Genomic DNA, 19,832 nt, shown 5'->3' on the forward strand with positions numbered 1-19,832 from the left:
CACCAATGGTGCACAAGCAAAGGATCTCGACCCTGATGATGAGCGAGACTTCTGAGACTGAGGAGTTCCCCACTGAGCCCAAGGTGGCCACCGGTATCAGTAAGGCATTGGTACCCAGTAGGCACCAGGCCAGGGACCTCCATCCTGGCCTTGAGGTGCATGCCAAGCTTGCTAGCTGTATCAGTCCACTATTGGCCCCAGGATGCCCTCAGGTGAAGTGGAGCAGGAGAATGAGGAGCCTGAGTCTGAAAAAGAGGAGTCTCAAAGATATGGGAGGGGTGACTCCAGAGGGAGCCAACAGGTGATCTAACTCATCCATAGCCCAGAATGATTTTGGGATCGGTGCCCCTGATGTAGTCAGCACCACTGGAAGGTCAGTGCCGCAGGCAAAGTCATCAAAGGCAAATGCAAACAGTGGTACCGGAGTACCCATGTGCGTCAATGTCATCTGCGGCGTCCACTGTGTCGGTGCCAAGGAAGGGGCCAATACCGAAGAATCTTGTATTGTCTTCGGTACTGTGTCCATGCCAATCCCCAGAAGCGGTGCTTGCTGGTGCAGTGCTGAGACTTTAGCAGCATGCTCCAACTGGGGACCCATCGCAGACACCAGACTTGTGAAGTCCTGGACCAGCAGCGAGGATGGGACTGAAAGGTAGAGTAGGCCCATTGCAGCCTGGTACATCACTGATACTGTCAGTACCAACATCATTCCTATCAATACCAGACTCAATGCCTTCCCTACCCTGTACTGAGGAACGATCAGAACCACAAGCACCAGCACCATACTGCTGGTCTCATGCCAGTCCGTGCTTTTCTTAGGAGATGCGAAGAGTCACCCAGGGACCTGGAGCACTCCCAATCTGTCTTATGTGACCTCTTTTTAGGTGCCGACGATGCAGAAAGGTTCCTGCGCTTCTTCAGAGAGGCCCCTGCCCCAGAATGGAAAGCAGCAGCAGCCTTCTCAGCTGGAGGGCAATCTGCAGCCCGAGGCAGCCTCGTTACTGTGTCAAGCCTAATGGCCTGCTCAAGCAGGTGCTGCTTAAGGCAAAAGTCCCATGCCACCTGAGTCCTCTTCTTGAATGATCTGCAGATTGAACAGTGCTCCTTAAGGTGGGCTTCGCCAAGGCACAATAAGGACCATTTGTGGGGGTCACTGTTAGGAATCACCACTCCACATGAAGGGCAATGCTTGAACCCTACTGAGGACATCACCAGGGAGCACTACCCCTACCACTATACTATGCATTATAACTTTTAACTACCACTACTAACTAACTAGCTATGAACTATATTCAACAAAACTAGGCTAAGATATACATTTGCAAGATTGTGAAGCAACAACTGCTCAGAGCTCCAACTACAGCCAACTGGTGGTAAGAACAAATTGTGGGCGTGGGACAGCACCGCCTCATTCAGCCAGAGGAGGGGCTACAGTCTTAACACATATGTAGTACAAAGTGTAATTTTTAAAACTCCTCTCTTCCTAAAGTGCCGTTTGTCTATAGGTACTGCTAGGCGAAAGTCTCCGGTTCTGTCATGCGGGGCGCGCACACACCTACTTGGAATACACATCTGCATCTACTAAAAAAAGAACTGAAGTGAGAAAGATATATGCGTCTTTGAGATCAATCAAGCATAGAAAAACATTATGGAGAAATTTCCTGAATTAGAAGAGCATGATCTTCCCTCTGGAAATTAAATATTTTGACATGAAGGAACTAACGATTGCAATTTTATGAGTTTCAGTGTACTCAGTCTTGATGTTTGTAACCAGGTGTGAGAAATATGTAAGTCAAATGAAAGACGATAATAACCATATTCTGGAAGCGGTGACTGAGTGGGGTACAGTCAGATAGAAAACAGGGAGTGTGGGGACCCACACTGACAGAAATGTCCTGGCAAACTCTAACTATTGTGGCCATCTGACATGCACAAATCATACTGACATGACACAGACCCAAAAGGCAGTGACAGGTACTTCATAAACTCTATGCAAATTGTGTTGTATATGTGCTTGTTCATTGACCCTGAGGACAGTTGCATCTTTTGCTGGAATTACTGGGTTTTAATCTGTTGAAAACTTGAATGGTTCACTTTAGGAAGAGAGGAGTTTTAAAAATTACACTTTGTACTACATATGTGTTAAGACTGTAGGCAAGCAGGAATAGGTGGATGAGCCAGTGAGCCATCAGGGTTGAATTATTTAAAAATCAAGGCATTTACAATAATTGATCATTTTAAAAAAGTTATTGATTTAAATCAGATTGAGGCTTTGTAAAACTAATTTGAAAATCTGTGCTACTGACATTTTATAAAAAGTTATTAACTAAGTTATAAATTTTGTTTTGTTTTTTTAATGCCATGGCCAGAGTATCTTCTTTGCCTTTTGACAAAACTGCTAGAGACAGAAAACAAAATATTGAAAAATAAAATGTTGGGCAGAATTTTGAAAAACACCCAAATACTTTAGGTGTCTAACAGTATGTTTACACCAAAAAACAACAATGCAGCAGTGAGTTTCAGAGTTCAAGTCAAGTGACTTGGGCTTGCACAACAGCAGTAAAAATAGCAGGATAGATGTTTGGGCTTGGGTTGGAGCCGGAACTCTGGAACCTGGCGAGGGAGTGGGTCTCAGAGCCTGGGCTCTAGCCTAAGCACAAACATCTACGCTACTGGTTAAGCTTACGAAATATGCAACTTAGTAGAAAAATATCACTATGTAAAATCTGAAATTCTATTTACAATTAGGAAGCAAGTACAAAACATCCACTTTTCATTTTAAGATTACTTTATTCCCATTTTATAAAGAACTCTCAAAACATAAATAAAAAATGTAAATAATTAAAAAAAATCGTTAGATTAAAAAATAAGATCAGTTTTTCTATGATTTTATCCACCCTGCACACCACTTTTTAAAAAAATGACATTGATAACATATATCATTTAAGTTGCTTCTTTTTAAGAAGAATCGTAGAAGATTTTGATTTCTTTTTAGTGTCTGATGTCTTAATGACTACAAAAATGCAGTCAAGTTAGCCTTCATCAGAAAACCAGAGTCATTCCATACAGGATATAAAGAATGAGTAAGAGTAAGCTTCTAGCCCTCCTCTGAAGATAATTATCCCTTTAAAGAAGGGGTACTCAAACTGAGGGTCACAAGGTTACTATTTGGGGGGGTTGTGAGCTGACAGTTCCATGCATGGCTGACAGCCAGAATCCCGCCATGCGTGGGGCTGACAGCCCAAGCCCCTCCAACCCAGCTCCATCCCCAATCCCACTCCACTTCCAAATAAAGGGCGTCAACATAGAAGTTTGCCCAGGGTGCCATTTTCCCTAAGGACTGAGACAACATTAGAGGGCTTGATTGTTCAGCAGCTGAAGAGCTGCATTAAACCGCAGACCAATCATAACACTGAGATTGGCCAAAAAAAAAGATATTTTAATAGTCAGCCACACAGGCAGGGGTGGCACTATGGGGGCCTGCACGGGCTATATCCACCCCAAAATTTGCCTTAGCCCCCTGGAGCCACCCCTAACAGTGCAAAGGTCAAATGTTACACAGAAGTAAGGGTAGCATCATATATCATTGCCATACTTAATTTTGCAGTTCTGCATTGCTGTTGGTGGCAACACTGCCTTCAGAGCTAAGCACCTGGCCAGCAGTTGTTGCTCTCCAGCTGCCCAGCTCTGAACACAGTACCTGCCACCAGCAGCAGCACAGAGGTAAGACTTGTAAGTCTGCTGTGAAAAGTGATATTTGTATGTTTTTTAATATCGCTTTTCACAGCAGACTTACTAGCACTCCATTGTCACCCTTACTTCTGCACTGCTGCTGACTGTGGCACTGCCTTCAGAGCTGGGAGGCTGTGAAAAGTGATATTAACAAACATGCAAATATTACTTTTCACAGAAGACTTATTAGCTAGCAAGTCTGCTGTGAAAAGTGATATTTGTATGTTTGTTAATATCACTTTTCACAGCCTTCCAAGCTAACTAGCAAATCAAGTGTTATTGACAGTTTCTTCATGCCCCACCCCAATATTAAACAGTAACTATTTTAAAAAAATAACTTTCCTGCTTATAACAATTTAATTAAAATGTGTTTTACTCTTAATTTAAAAGCGGTGAGAAAAGGTAAATTCATTTTAAACGACAGGGTTATAAATTTAGTATTTAAAATAGTATTAAATATAAAAAATGTGTTTTTAATGTATAAGGGGGGTAGCACTCAGACTCGCTGTGCGAAAGCGGTCGCTAATACAAAAAATGTGAGAACCACTGCTTTAAAAGTCAGGATTTCTTTTATTACCTGTTCTAAGGGGCTTATTGACTACATTTGGGGGCTAGAGCAGGTTGGGGGGTAAGGCTATATGTGTTTAGTCTTGCCCTTTGTATGACTGAAAAGGGGGAAGAGTCAGATTGAAAGAAACTTGACTGAATGACTTGGTGGGAGGAAGGACAAGGTAAGGCCAGCTAGAAAGCAAAGGCAGTGGTTTAGGCTATAGTATGATCAGAGCAGGCAGCAACCAAACCATGACTCAGGAATGCCAGCAATGTGATGCTCAGATGCTATGCCGTTGAGTACAATATAAATGCCTAAACAGATCTGCCTCCTTCATCATTGTGGGTCCTAGTAACAACATTAAAAAATTGTAAGGAAGAAAGAAGACTACACAGGAAGGTGAAAGAATGAGAAAAAGGATGTGAAAGAAAACATCCAGTAGGTAAGGAAAGATTTTGGCCACACAGGGAGAGTATAGAGAACTTCAGGCTTTACTCAAACGACACTTTGCATGTCTTCCTACCTCCAAAAAAAACAAAAAATCTTCAGAAGCTCGCTCCAAGTAGTCACTAGCAGGTGCAAAACCCCAGCATTACAGAATCCAATAGGGTGGATTTATTCCACTAGAAAATTGTTCTTAAGAGGGTTTATTCTGTCCCTTGCATTCCAACTTCTGGGCTATGGCATATTCCTTCAGTCAAATATGAAAGTTGTTCAAGTGTGAAAACCCTCAAAAAAATTGACTGACAATCTCTTTTGATGTTTTCAATAAATTCTCCCAACACTCTTATCAAAGAGAAGTACCTGATCATCTTTTCAACAAGGAAAGAAATTCTGCAGTTCTTTTAGTGATTTTGAAAAGGAACTAATTACAGTGCTCAACCTAATCCCAGTAATAGTGCTGCTGTGCTGAATACTAGTAACATGTCAGCTCAAAGCCTGTATGGATGCTAAAGAAGAAGCTGAAGTAGCAAGAAGAGAAGCAATCATTCTAATCTGTACTAATGTGTGTTGAAAAGAAAAAAATTCTGCAAATTTATTACGACAGCTGGTATAAAAGTAGAAGCACAATATACAGAACAAGAATCAGAAGTGAACAAGCCTTATATACTCTGGTAAACAACCTGCATTTTGTGGCAAGACTCATTACAGCACTCTGGTGTAGCAGATGTGATAAAACTGTAGAAGCTTAATTTAAAATTACCAAATGGATATTTTTAAATTAAATATGAAAATGAATACAATAATCAGTACTAGAGGACTATAAATTCTTGCATTTCGATAAGAAGTTTTATTCACAGTCCCACAATTTCAGTTTTCAATGTCCAGCTGATTTCTGTATTAACGTATGACTGCATCACAGGCTATATCTCACTAATTCTGCTCCACCAGAAGGCATGTTAATATAAACAAGGTTCTGGAGGCTCCTGGCTTCTTTTTTTTTTTTTTTTTTTTTTTTTTTTTTAACACTGTATCAGTTAAACCCATGGGGGTAAAAATACTGGAAGCCACCTGAATCTTCTCTACATGAGGTCTTCAATTCTGAAGCACTTAGAGGAGAGGAAAGTGATTCAATTCTGAAACACTTAGAGGAAAGTGATCAGGAACAATCAGCATGGATTCACCAAGGGCAAGTCTTTAAAAAATGTCTTTAAAAAAAAATCACCCTCCCCAAACTAACATCACTATTCCGGCAAAAGTTTTAAGTGCAACCCTGGCCTTTGCCTCTTTGCTCCAGAAACATATCTAAGTCCTTTAACATGGGTCTCTAAAGGCATGGCTACACCTGCAAGTTAGAGCGCATTAAAGCAGCCCTGTGCGCTCTAACTCATTTCACGTCCACACTGGCAAGGCACGTAGAGCGCTCTGACTCCGCAGCTAGAGCACTCCTGGTACTCCACCTCGCGAGTGGAATAACGTTTGATACGCCCACGCTAGAGCACCGCAGTGCCAGTATGGACGCCCTCGTCTGTTAATGCGGTCTGATCAGCCTCCAGAAGTGTCCCACAATGCCTGTTCTAGCCACTCTGGTCAACAGTTTGAATTCTACTGCCCGGCCCTCAGGTGACCAATTGTCAGACACGTCCTTTAAATTCTCTGGAAATTTTGAAAATCCCCTTCCTGTTTGCTCAGCCAGGCGTGGAGTGCTCTCAGTGAATCTTTCCAGGTGACCATGCCTCCACGTCCAGGCGATCCCTGGTATGAAGCAATGGAGAAGTGCTGGACCTCATCAGTGTTTGGGGGGAAGAAGCTGTCCAGTCCCAGCTGCGCTCCAGCCGTAAGAATTACAATACCTTTGGGCAGATATCAAGGGACATGATGGAAAGGGGCCATGACCGGGATGCACTGCAGTGCAGGGGTAAAGTGAAGGAACTGCAGAATGCCTACCACAAAGCCCACGAGGCAAGCTGCCACTCCGGTGCTGCCCCCACGACCTGCCATTTCTACAAAGAGCTGGACGCGACCCCACCTCCACTCCGAGTACCACCATGGACACTTCAGAGCCCAGTTCAACAAGGCAGGAGGAGGAGGAGGAGAAAAGTGGGAGCGAGGGTGCTGAGGAGGAGGAAGACACGCCGGCATCCCTAGATGCATGCAGGAGCTGTTCTCAAGCCAGGAGGAAGGTAGCCAGTCGCGGCGGCCGGTGGTTGGGGAAGGACAAATACCAGAGGAGGTGCCCAGTAAGCGGCTTTTATTTTGAGAAGGAAGTTATTCGGTGCGGGCTCTTGGGGCGAGAAGGGTTAGGGCTGTATGCATGCCTAGATGCGGAACAGGGCGTTGACGTGCTCTCTCACATCGCAGTAATCAGCCTCAGTGATCTCTTCAAAGGTCTCATCCAGAACTTGGGCAATGCGCTTGCGCATGTTTCTTGGGAGAACCACTGTGGTCCTTGTCCCAGTCAGGCTAACTTGTCTGCACCACTGTGCCATGAGGGGTGGGGGGGACCATTGCTGTACACAGGCAAGCTGCATATGGGCCAGGGCGGAAGCTGCATTGTAGTAGAAGACCCTCCCTTGCTTCCCAGGTCACCCTCAGCAGTGAGGTATCTTCCAGGATGAACTCCTGTGGAAAATGTGGAGACAGTGTTCAGTATAGGGGCCCCCTGCAGCTGCTGGCTCTCCCCAAGGCACAGAAATCCAGAGGACAGTACGGCCGTGAAACAATCAGTCCCCCTTGACCCTGTGCTTACTCACCATTTTGGGGCTTCACTGGGTTATGTGCGCTCGCTTTGGGACGGGCAAATTATGCTATTGTGTAGACTGTGCTTGCCCTTAAGTACGGAGGAATCATTGCTCTGTCTGGTGTGAACAATGCTGCCTCTGTTAAGTGTTGCATTTTGCCTTTACAGATGCAACCTTGAGATCTCAGCCGTCTATGTTATCACCGGCCAAAAGACTCCAAAGAATTAGGAAGAGGCCACGTAGAAGCAAAGAAGACATGCTGCATGAAGTAATGCAGCAGTTCTTTAATGAGAATCTAAAAGCGCAGGAGTAGAGGGAGAGTGAAAGGAGGATCCGCCAGCAGAATGAGGAGCGCCGGCACAAAAGCACGGAGCTTCGGCAGCAAAGCACGGATCAGCTGATAAACATCATGAAGCACCACGCGGACTCGATCCAGGCGCCCGCTCCCTTTCCCCCGTCTGCAGCCCTTATCCCATAACTCTTTCCCTTGTGCCCCCATGTCACCTCCAACCCACTTTCCCCAACATCCGGGTTCTTATCGCCAGCAGCTGCCTCCAACACCTGTAGTTTCACCACCCAGTCCTGAAAACTACAACCCTTACCCACTGCACTCAACCCCCATCACCACGCATTATAGCCATCCTGAAGTGCAGCACTCATTGCACAGCACTCTAGACAGGAAGACTGAGTATGATGATAGGACAAACGCAAATCTGTGATTGTACCATTCCCCACCCCACCCCCTTGCCCTTTCGGTCGCCCAAGCAATTGTGTTTCTTTTCAATAAATGAATTTTCTTTCCAATAAATGGATTTTTTGGCTTTGAAAACATTCTTTATTATTGCATTGAGTAAAAGATAGCTTAGCCCAGGAAAGCAACAGGTACTGCAAGTCAGCATAGCAAACACAGATTCCTTAACATTGGAACCACTGCATTTCACCCCCGTGCACGGCACCAAACATTACTGGTGGCTTTCAGCCTCAAATTGCTCCCTCAAGGCATCCCTAATCCTTGCAGCCCTGCGCTGGGCCCCTCTAATAGCCCTGCTCTCTGGCTGTTGAAATTCAGCCTCCAGGTGCTGAACCTCCGAGTTCCATGCCTGAGTGAATCTTTCACCTTTCCCTTCACAAATGTTATGGAGGGTACAGCACGCTGATATAACTGCGGGGATGCTGTCATTGGCCAGGTCCAGCTTCCCATACAGAGAGCACCAGCGGCCCTTTAAACGGCCAAAAGCACACTCCACAGTCATTCTGAACCAGCTCAGCCTGTTGTTGAACTGCTCCTTGCTGCTGTCAAGGCTCCCTGTGTAGGGTTTCATGAGCCTAAGCATTAAACGATAAGCGGGGTCTCCAAGGATCACAATGGGCATTTCGATTTCCCCTACGGTGATCTTCTGGTCTGGGGAAAAAAGTCCCAGCTTGCAGCTTCCTGAACAGGCCAGTGGTCTGAAAGATGCATGCGTCATGCACCTTTCCGGGCCAGCCTGCATTAATGTCAATGAAACACCCATGGTGATCCACAAGCGCCTGGAGAACCATAGAGACATACCCCTTCTGATTAACGTACTCGGAGGCTAGGTGGGCTGGTGCCAGAATTGGAATATGCATCCCATTTATTGCCCCTCTGAAGTTGGGGAAGCCCATTTGTGCAAAGCCAGCAACAATGTCATGCATGTTACCCAAAGTCACGGTTCTTCTGAGCAGGATGCGTTTAATGGCCCTGCAAACTTGCATCAACACGATTCCAACAGTCAACTTTCCCACTCCAAACTGGTTAGCGACCGATCGGTAGCTGTCTGGAGTTGCCAGCTTCCAGATTGCAATAGCCACCCGCTTCTCCACCGTCAGGGAAGCTCTCAATCTTGTGTCCTTGCGCCGCAGGATGGGAGAAAGCTCCTCACACAGTCCCATGAAAGTGGCTTTTCTCATCTGAAAGTTCTGCTGCCACTGCTCGTCATCCCAGACTTGCAGGATGACGTGATCCCACCACTCAGTGCTTGTTTCCTGAGCCCAAAAGCGGCATTCCACGGTGGTGAGCATGTCCGTGAATGCCACGAGCAATCTCACGTCATATGCGTTACTCGATTCGATATCATCACAGTCAGTTTGGATCTTAAGGAGTAACTCGACTGCCAAACGTGACGTACTGGCAAGACTCGTCAGCATATTTCTCAGCAGTTCGGGCTCCATTCCCGCACACCGAAAGGGAAGACAGAGCACGCAGTACAAAAAATGTTGAAAGATGGCGCCAAAGTGGAAGGAAGCACAGGGATTGCTGGGATGCGAACCGATGCATCACGGGGCGCTGGGACAGGACCCAAAATGCCCCGCACACCCCGGCCCCTTCCCACAATCCATAGTGCCAGAATGGGAAGAGGTGCTCTGTGGGATAGCTACCCATAATGCACAGCTCCCAATGCCGCTGAAAGTGCCACAAATGTGGGTACGCCAGTGTGCTTGCAGCTGTCAGTGTAGACACACTGCAGTGCTTTCCCTACTGCACTCTCCGAAGGCTGGTTTAACTCAAAGCACTCTACATCTCCAAGTGTAGCCATGCCCTAGAAAATCACCTATATGCTTTGCTAGCTCTGTGGCTGGAAAATTTTAGCAGCAGTTTTCCTTTGACCTCTTAATGAAACAATAGTGCAAACAGGAGTTAAGGTGCATCTGACAGGAACTAGCTTGAGCAGCTGAATAGGTAGTCAAATATATTTAAAAAATAAAGTTGAAATCCTAAACTGCTCAAGATAGTTAAGACCAAAGCAGACTGTGAAGAACTTCAAAAAGACCTCACAAAACTGAGTGATTGGGCAACAAAATGGCAAATGAAATTTAATGTTGATAAATGTAAAGTAATGCACATTGGAAAAAATAATCCCAACTATACATACAATATGATGGGGGCTAATTTAGCTAAAACTAATCAGGAAAGAGATCTTGGAGTCATCGTGGATAGTTCTCTGAAGACGTCACGCAGTGTGCAGCGGCAGTCAAAAAAGCAAACAGGATGATAGGAATCATTAAAAAAGGGATAGAGAGTAAGACGGAGAATATCTTATTGCCCTTATATAAATCCATGGTTACGCCCACATCTTGAATACTGCGTACAGATGTGGTTCTCATAAAAATATACTAGCATTAGAAAAGGTTCAGAAAAGGGCAACTAAAATGATTGGAGGTTTGGAACCTCTATCATATGAGGAGAGATTAAAGAGGCTAGGACTTTTCAGCTTGGAAACAAGGAAACTAAGCGGGGATATAATAGAGGTATATAAAATCATGAGTGGTGTGGAGAAAGTGAATAAGGAATACAAGAACTAGGGGCCACCAAATTAAATTAATGGGCAGCAGGTTTAAAACAAATAAAAGCAAGTTTTTCTTTACACAGTGCACAGTCAACCTGTGGAACTCCTTGCCTGGGGAGGTTGTGAAGGCTAGGACTATAACAGGGTTTAAAAGAGAACTAGATAAATTCATGGAGGTTAAGTCCATTAATGGCTATTAGCCATGATGGGTAAGGAATGGTGTCCCTAGCCTCCGTTTGTCAGAGGGTGGAGATGGATGGCAGGAAAGAGATCACTTGATCACTGCCTGTTATGTTCACTCTGGGGCACCCGGCATTGGCCACTGTCAGAAGACAGGATGCTGGGCTAGATGGACCCTTGGGGTCTGACCCAGTATGGCCATTCTTATGTTCTTATGCTTCAGAACAATATGCTTTATATTTAACTCCTCTTAAGTGATTAGGTGCTATGTCAATAACTAGCATTAGGGTTGAACAAACTTCAAATTTGCACCATTTGATGTAGACCATTTGAAAGCAGACCATTTGATGTTGCTTACCCTGTTGGACGAGTAGCCATATCTAACAAAATACTCTTCCACTCCCTTCGCTTAAATTGCCATATGCGTGCTGTCCCATCACGGCTTCCACTCACAAACCTACAAAAGAAAAATTAACATTCAATATCAATTAGAGGTAAGACAGTTTATATGAAAATTGATTATGGAGAGAAAATGCTATTAATCGTTAGGTTTTTATTCTGTAATGTACTACACAAGTGCACCAATATACCGGTTATTTCAAAAACTCTGCACTACTAATTTTGGGTGAAATGTACTTCAAATACACAGAGAGAAACATGGTGAAATTCACTTTCCAGCCCCAGCACTACAGGCTCTGGGCTGGAATAACTCCCCACACACATAGTCGTATGTGGATCACGTGGCCCCCTCCCATGTTCTGCCCAGTTACCACTCTTTGCTCTGTTGAATGTGCGACCACAGTGGAGACATCAGGGTAACTTTATACAGATGCTAAGCCAAAGCCCCTTCTCTTCATACAGTTCCAGTGCAAAAGCTAAGTGGTGCAAAAGGCCAAGATGCCAGGAAAGCAGAAATTAAAGGTAAAGACACAACCTATTTAAATAAGCAAAACCTATCCCTGAAGTAATTTGGAACTGTGTATTTTGTCATAGTTGCTATGATATCTAAACTGAACTTTTTTCTCCCTTATGGCTTAAGTTGGAAAAAACTGGAGGTACTCTCCCAAGCTCAGTTCAGAGCAGTTTATATCATGATAAAATTGCATATTAGAACACTAAATGTCAGTGGGGGAAATGGTTGCCTTCCTAATGAATTTAAATTTCTTTCCTGATCATCTTTCATGTCAACCATCCAGAAGAGCTTTACAAATTATTGTGATATTTATAAATAAATAAATATCTACTCCTCATGAATTTCAGGCTAATCAGACAAACACTGGCCAGAACGCTCTTCCTTACCCTACCTGATTATTTTTGCTGTGAATCAAGTTGCCACTTACTAAAAGTGCTATTTAATTAGCCTTTTAGGACAATTGATAAAGTATACTACAAATATTTCCAAAGTGTACCAACGCACCTTTCATCTCTTCATAACCCACAAAAAAATTGGTCATTAAGTAACTAAGCATTAGGCACTTGTAACAAAAGTGATGATAAAGAGGAAGCCATATAATTATTTTAAATAAATCTAATGATGACCCATAAAAATTACTAAATATTGCAGATTACCTTTAAATATAAGTTGACAGAGAATTCTCTAACAAGCTCGAGAAAACAACTGACATTTGGAAATTATTTTCGTGAGGCTGCAAAAATTGTCCTGAAATAAAAACATACAAATATTCGCTTGCTTACCTGTTACTAGTGTTAGAAAACTGAATGCTGTCAACTTTGTCCTACATAAAGAATACAGAAATTACCAATGAATTCAATCTATTGACACATTTTAATCAAATACATATGTAATTTTAAAATAGTATTTACAGTATGAAACTCCAACTCTGATATCTTCTCTGGCTGACCTGATCCAAAGAAATACACCCTAATGATGTGATCTGTACTTCCAGTGGCTAGAAACATTCCACCTAGGAAAGATAAGCACAAATAACCAATAGTCATGAGGAAAAAGGTAATGTAATATTATTTGAAAGCTGTCAATGACCTTACAGGTATTAAAGTTTATTTTTATTAACATAAAAAGTTTATAGCTATGTTGACTCATTTTTCATTGTCTGTTTATTTAATATTCAAAATTACATGAAAAATCTGAGACACCAAGCATGTTACAAAATTTTACATGTACACAAATGATTCCTAATTTTTCTTAAAACAATATTAAGCAATTATATTTTTTAAAGTAACTTTTCATAAGCAAAACAAATGTAGGATTTTTTTATTTCTGTATTTATTTTAAGAGGACATGGACAAAGGGAGTTGGTTTCCAAACTCAACAGAAGATTTGAATTCTCTCTGGTCATTGGAAGCAGAATTTTCAAAAATGCTTAACTTACTTAGAAGCTTAGGTCCAGTTTTTAACTCTACTTGTTCAAGTCCCTTATAAAAACTTCTGTACATGATGTGTTAACAAACCCTTTGATGCTCTCCCTTATGCACCGTACACATTCCTCTTGGAGAAAACTAAATCTCAAAAACACATTAACTAGATTTTATACCTAATGATACCCAAGGAGTCCTATATAGCAAACATGAATTGTCTATGCACACAATATGAAAATCCATTATTATTAATAATTCTAAGCTCTTATATAGCATGTTTCTTCAGTAGATCCCATCCAACTAAGTACACACACTGTAGTAATAGTACTATATTTTACTAAGCTCTTTAAATGCCTTATTACAAATCCTTATATTAAAGAGGTAGAAAAGAAAATCTTTACCAGCACTAAAAGAAGAACAGATCATTTGAACTCCAGGGCGAGGACGTTCCATAAACTTTGTTGGCCTCTGACTAAAAATAAGAAAATAATTAAATAAAAAAATCATTTTCTTAGGGATATTATCATAATCAGAAGCAAGTCTGTATCTCAAAAATAAGTACAGATGAACAAAATTAAACATGAAGTAACAGATGGCTAGCCATCTATAAACAATTTTATGTCACTATACTTCATGATCTGATCTTGTGGAAATTACAGAACCTCTAGATGGACTACAGTGTGCATGCATCACAGATTTCTAGCAAACTTAATGAGTTGCTCTATATTCTTACACAAAACCACGCCCAAAGTCCCTTTCAAGAAAAAGAGGTGGACATCCATAGCGCTGTGTTTTAAACCAATGAATACATGTGACCTCAGCTGTTCCACTGTCTTCACAGAGCAAAAACCTGCTTACACTGCACACAAAAAAGGAAAGCTGGAAGTTGTTTAATAAAAAGATATGTTGAATAAAGGAACAGGTATTAAAAATAGACGAGACTTTGCAGAAAATCTATGTTTTTTGTAGGTAGCATTAGCATCACGTTGCCCCAAAATTACAAAAAGCACCATGATATCCTATGTAACTTCCATATATTTTCCTTCCATATATTTGTTCCCTTTTGGACATTTCAGTATCTGATATGAGTAGTAGAAATGTCAACTAGAGCTTTAATGGTCTATTCCTGTGGCATAAAAATAAAAATCAAGAAAATCCAAATGTCTGCTCTTTTAATCATTATTCTCTGATTTTACATATATACTGTGGCAGCCTTAAAACAGTAGGTTTTGCATAATATACCATCTGCAATCTGAGAGCTCAGTGGAGAGCAGCATTTACACATACAAGTGTCCTTGTTGTAGTTGATTTATACTAAACTCTTAATACTTACACTATAATTAGGTAGGCTTTCTTTTCACGTAAGAAAATAGGAAAATGTATCCATACCTTACTGAAAATTTCATTTCTAAGAGTAATGAGGTCCATATATCCCTGACACTAGGTTTCTGCTCTGTGCAGCCTTAGAGGCAAACTAGACTAGTCAATCAGTGGCTTCACCTCCCAGAAGCATGCCAGCTCGACACTTCCTCAGCCAAGAAAATCTCTAACCACTATATATTGCTATATATCAATACTACCAGTCCCCATACTAAGCAGATTGCAATGAAAAAATAGATTTTAAGTAACAACTAATAATAACATATCTTTCACAAAGAAACAGCCCGTTCAAGGTGGGCTAGAACTATGAACCTCATTATTACAAAAGTAAAACATATTTATTTGCATTTTCCTATTCTTGTTTGTAATGAGGGCCATAGATCCATGACACTGGGATTTTCATAACAGCATCTACTCAGAGTGGGAAAAATATATATGCAAAATAGGATAACCCCTTCTTAACTCTTATTGGGACACTACAGCATGGAGTACCCATTTACTAAAGGTGGTATCGACTGATGATTAAATGCCCAGCTTGGAGAACTTGGAGAAGGTATGCACAGATGGCTAGCTTTACGGATTCTCTCATATAACATGAATCTTTCTGTCCACTGAGTTACCACAGACCTGCAAAAGAACAAGCATGTGCGCAAGCATACACACACACTTTGATTTTGGAAGAGGAAGTTATACTTTGACTTGCAGGCCTCCAAGATACAATACCTTAGCCAGCTGGAATTGGAAGATTAAGATCTTCTTTTCCCTTTGCTACTGAATCACAGAGCAAAAACAGCGTATTTCTGGACTGTAAAATTATTATTTATTTTGAGAGTTGTGCAGACATCCAAAATATGCCAGAATATCTTTTTGGGGTGAGAGGGAGCTGGACAGACGGATGGAATGACAATTTCCTGTGCTCTATGCAACTATGAGTTAATCTTTGGTATGAAGCCAATGTTAGTTCGGAGTACCACTTTATCTTTACAGAAAGTGTAGCACTAAGGTTCCCAGGAGAAAGATCCCCTGTGAGCAGAAGTGACTACTATCAAAAAAGCCATTTCAGTTGTTAAGAAGTACTGAGATAACTTCACAAATGATTCAAACAGAGGGCCATTAAGGTCATGAAGAACCAGGATAAGATCCCATGGAGGAGCACTGTGCAGAGATTTAGTTCTCCAAAATGGGACCACCAAAATCACCAATGCTGGTTCTTGTCTGATCTTTTATAGTGTTCTAGTGGGAAGATGAAAAGGAGAGAAGGGGTTTAAGAGTCCTCTTGACCGATTTTGTGATAAGACATCTTGTTGCCTTGGTTTTGTGATCCTGCCAATGAGAGAAGAACATGTGAACATTGTGATTCAAGTGGAGAAAACACAGATCAACAGGAAAAATGAATAAATCTACAAGTAGTTTCCATTCTGAATAATCTATCTTTTGGCTGCTGAGCCAGTCGCCTGTAATATTTTCCTTTATATGTGAAGGAAGCAGGCTGACAGTGAATTCTCCTCCACCCAAGGCATCAGAAAGTGAGTTTCTCTTTATTGAACTGTGCTGTGCATCTTATTCCATCTTGTCTGTTGATGTATGACATGGCTGAGGTGTTGCCTGTCATGACCAGCACATAAGGGGAGTCTAGATATGGGAGCTGAGCCTTGATACCATATTGAATTGTCCTGACTTGTAACCAGTTTTTACTGTCTTTGCTGTTGTTTGGACCATAGTCTCCAGACAATCCTTGACTGTGTCTACACACCCCATCCCTCCAGGCTGGCATCTGTGGCAATAACTTCCCTGACTGGTTCATCTATGGCAAAGCTCAACTAATTTGCTTGGCTTAAACCAGTATCTGGAGAATACAATAGTCTCCTCGATAGAGATACCTTCACTGGTGAATTACTCCTGAGGGAATTCTGTGCCAAAATTTAAAAATTCTGCACACATTATAAAATTATGCAAAAAATTCTGCAAGTTTTATTTGTCAATAAATAAATGTGGAGGCTCCAGCATGGCAGTGGGGAGCACAGGCCACTGGCTGCACGGAAGAGGGAGATCACCCTGCAGCCCTCCCTCCTCCCAGGACATCGACTTGGTGGTGAGGCTGCACCCAACCCTGACACAGCGCAAGGCTGGGCCTGCCCCAGAAATGCCATGGGGCCCTGCCCCTCCATGCTAGGTCCACCAGGTGTGGGAAGGCAGGCTCAACCCAACAGGATCCAAGTGTAGGGTAAGAGGGTTCTGTGTGAGACAATCTGGGTATGGGTGGCTCAGTGGGGGGTCTGGGAGAGATCTGGATGCGCAGCGGCTCATTTTGTGAGGTTCCAGGTGCAAGGGCAATGGGACTTTGCAGGGTGGTCCAGGTGAAGGTGGTTGGGCTCAGGAAGGGAATCTGAGTGAGGGGGGATGGGACTCAGTAGGGGGGTCTGGGTGTGGGGGTTTAGGTGCAACTGGTTGGGGTCTGGGTGCAAGGGGCTCATCAGGGTGGGGGCTGGAGTGTGACAGGCTCATCAGGGGGGGGGGTCTGGGCGAAGGGGGGTGGGGTTCAGTGGGGGGGTCCGATTGGTGGAAGTGAGGCTCAGTGGGGTGGCAGTTTGGGGGGCTCAGTGGGGGGTTCTGGGTACTGAGGAGGTATGGGTATACGGGGGTCTGGATGCACAGGGATTGGGCAGACATCTGAGCAGCTCCCCATACAGTGACCCCTCTCGCTATGGCTGAGGAGCGATGGGAGTGGAAGCTTCCTGCAGCCAGGGGAGGTTTCTGAGGTGGGTCTGACCTGGCTCAGGCCACTCCTTTCAGGGGAAGAGCAAGTCCTGTCCTCCCCAGCCTAGCTGGAACTAGCAGCTGAGCCCAGCACAGAGTAGGAGCCACTGACTGAGGCATCCTCAGCCCTGCATTCCCTCCAATGATTTCCCTCTATGCCAGCTGCTCCAGGTGTCCAAAACGATGTGCCCACATTGCTGAGGAGGGGCACATGACTGCTCTTGCGGCTTTCCTTTGCTTCTCCTTCAGAAAGTAATTTTTGTGAGGGGAAGCAAAGAAATCTGTGGGGACATGAATTCTGCATGCACACAATGGTGCAGAACTCCCTCAGGAGCACTGAATTAAGAGACTGAGGGAGGAATAGGAATAAAGTCTGTAGTGACTTCATAAGAGCACAAGCCCACTGAGGAGCATCTATACAGGAGTCTATGGAATATCCATACAGGAATGTATTGATCACAGAAGCATGTGAACATGGGTTGACCATTTTGATAAGATTCCTCAGCTTCTTCCATCTTTCCTACTAAATGAAAACTTTTTAGAGAGCCGTATTTATCTCTATTCTGAGGTGTGGAAACTGCTGAGATACTAACTAACTACACACAATTTATCAAAGCTGTGGCTCTCCAGCATCATTCATCTATGGCCCTGCCTCTGGATGGGGCTTGAATAAGGTGGTCATCAAGGAAGGGACAGACATAGAAACTCTCCTGTCTGAGAGCTGCTATTAACACTATCAACATTTTCATAAACACTTCCAGGGCTGTTGGTAAACCAAAAAAGGCAAGGACCTGTGCTAGTAGTGTTGTGCTCCTAGAGCAAAGCATCTGATACACTGCTGAATTGGGATAGGGAGCTGGGCATCCTTCAGCTCTACTGATGTCATCAGGTGCGCCATGCTCATGGAAGCTAATGTGAATATTAAAAGTCTCCACCTTCAGTTTTAATTTCTTCATTAATCTGTTGAGTTATTACAAATAAAGAACTGACTTATAGCCTGCTTTGACTAACAACAAGATGTAGTAAAGGCCTCAACTCTTTTCTGGAAAAAGGGACAGGTTCAGTTACTCCCATTCATGGAAAATGAAGGATGGCTGTCTTCACATTTAGTCTCTTTTGTGGATCCTTTGATAAGTGAGATGAGGTAAATCTGTGCCCTGTTTATGCATCCCAGGATTGCATAAACTTCTGACCACAGTATCACACTGGGAGCTCGTGTTCAGCTGATTATTCACCATGACTCCCAAATCTTTTTCAGAAAGTCACTGCTCCCCAGGATAGAGTCCCCATCCAGTAAGTATGGTCTACATTCTTTGTTCCTAAATGTATATTTAGATTTAGTCGTATTAAAACATATATTGTTTGCTAGTGCCCACTTTACCAAGAGATCCAGATCACCTGAATCAGTGATCTGCCCTCTTCATTATTTACCATTCCCCCAGTTTTTGTGTAATCTGCAAACTTTGTCAGTGATGATTTTATGTTTTCTTCCAGGTCACTGATAAAATAGCAAAGGGCCAAGAACCAATCCCTGCAACAGCCTCCTGGAAACAGATCTGCTTAATGACGATTCCCTATATATAGTTACATTTTAAAATCAATCAGCCAGTTTTCAAATCCATTTAATGTGTCCCATGTTAATTTTATATTGTTCCAGTTTTTTTTTTTTTAATCAAAATGTTGCATGGTACTAAGTCAAACACCTGACAGAAGTCTAAGTATATTATGTCAACACTATTACCTTTATCAACCAAACTTTTAATCTCATCAAAAAAATATATCAAGTTAATCTCACGGGATATGTTTTCCATAAACCTATGCTGATTTGCATTAATTACACTACTTTCCTTTAATTCTTTATTAATCGAATCACATAGCAGCTGCCCCATTAACTTGCCTGGGATCCACAAATACTGACAGACCCAGAATTACCTGGATCATCCCATTTACCTTTTTAAAAATTGGCATAAGATTAGCTTTTTTCCAGTCTTCTGGAACACCCCTAGTGCTCCAAATCTTATTGACAACTAACATGAATGGTCCAGCAAGCTTTTCAGCCAACTCTTGCAACACTCTTGGATGCAAGTTCTCGCCCTACTGATTTTAAAATGTCTGACTTTAGTAGCTGCTGTTTAACATACTCCAGAGATACAGTGGAATGGAAGGAGTGTTATCGCCACATGATAAGAGTATATCTGTTTTTCCCCCCAAATACTGATCAGAAATATATCAACCCTTCTACCTTTTCTGCATCATTGATAATTCGACCATATATAGTAATGGATCAATACCATTGTTAGGATTCTTTTTGTTCCTAAGATATTTAAAAAGCTTGTCCTTGCTGTCCTTAGCTCTGGTGGCCAAGATTTCGCCTTCTCTCTTGGCTTCTCTTATCAGTTTTCTACA

At 42.7% G+C, this 19,832-nt stretch overlaps 1 protein-coding gene across 3 annotated transcripts in view; it reads right to left on the minus strand.

Annotated features, from left to right (window-relative positions):
- Positions 1-19,832, minus strand: part of PHIP (pleckstrin homology domain interacting protein) — a 334,334-nt gene that overhangs the window by 178,208 nt on the left and 136,294 nt on the right. For all 3 annotated transcript variants that reach the window (XM_065588082.1, XM_065588081.1, XM_065588080.1), the window contains exons 10-13: positions 13,691-13,761; positions 12,777-12,877; positions 12,648-12,688; positions 11,311-11,409 (exon numbers count right to left, since the gene is read on the minus strand). In XM_065588082.1, the coding sequence (XP_065444154.1) occupies positions 11,311-11,409; positions 12,648-12,688; positions 12,777-12,877; positions 13,691-13,761 (312 nt within the window). The remainder of the gene's footprint in view (positions 1-11,310; positions 11,410-12,647; positions 12,689-12,776; positions 12,878-13,690; positions 13,762-19,832) is intronic.

Source organism: Chrysemys picta, chromosome 3 (assembly GCF_011386835.1).
Source record: "Chrysemys picta bellii isolate R12L10 chromosome 3, ASM1138683v2, whole genome shotgun sequence".
Lineage (NCBI taxonomy): Eukaryota > Metazoa > Chordata > Testudines > Emydidae > Chrysemys > Chrysemys picta.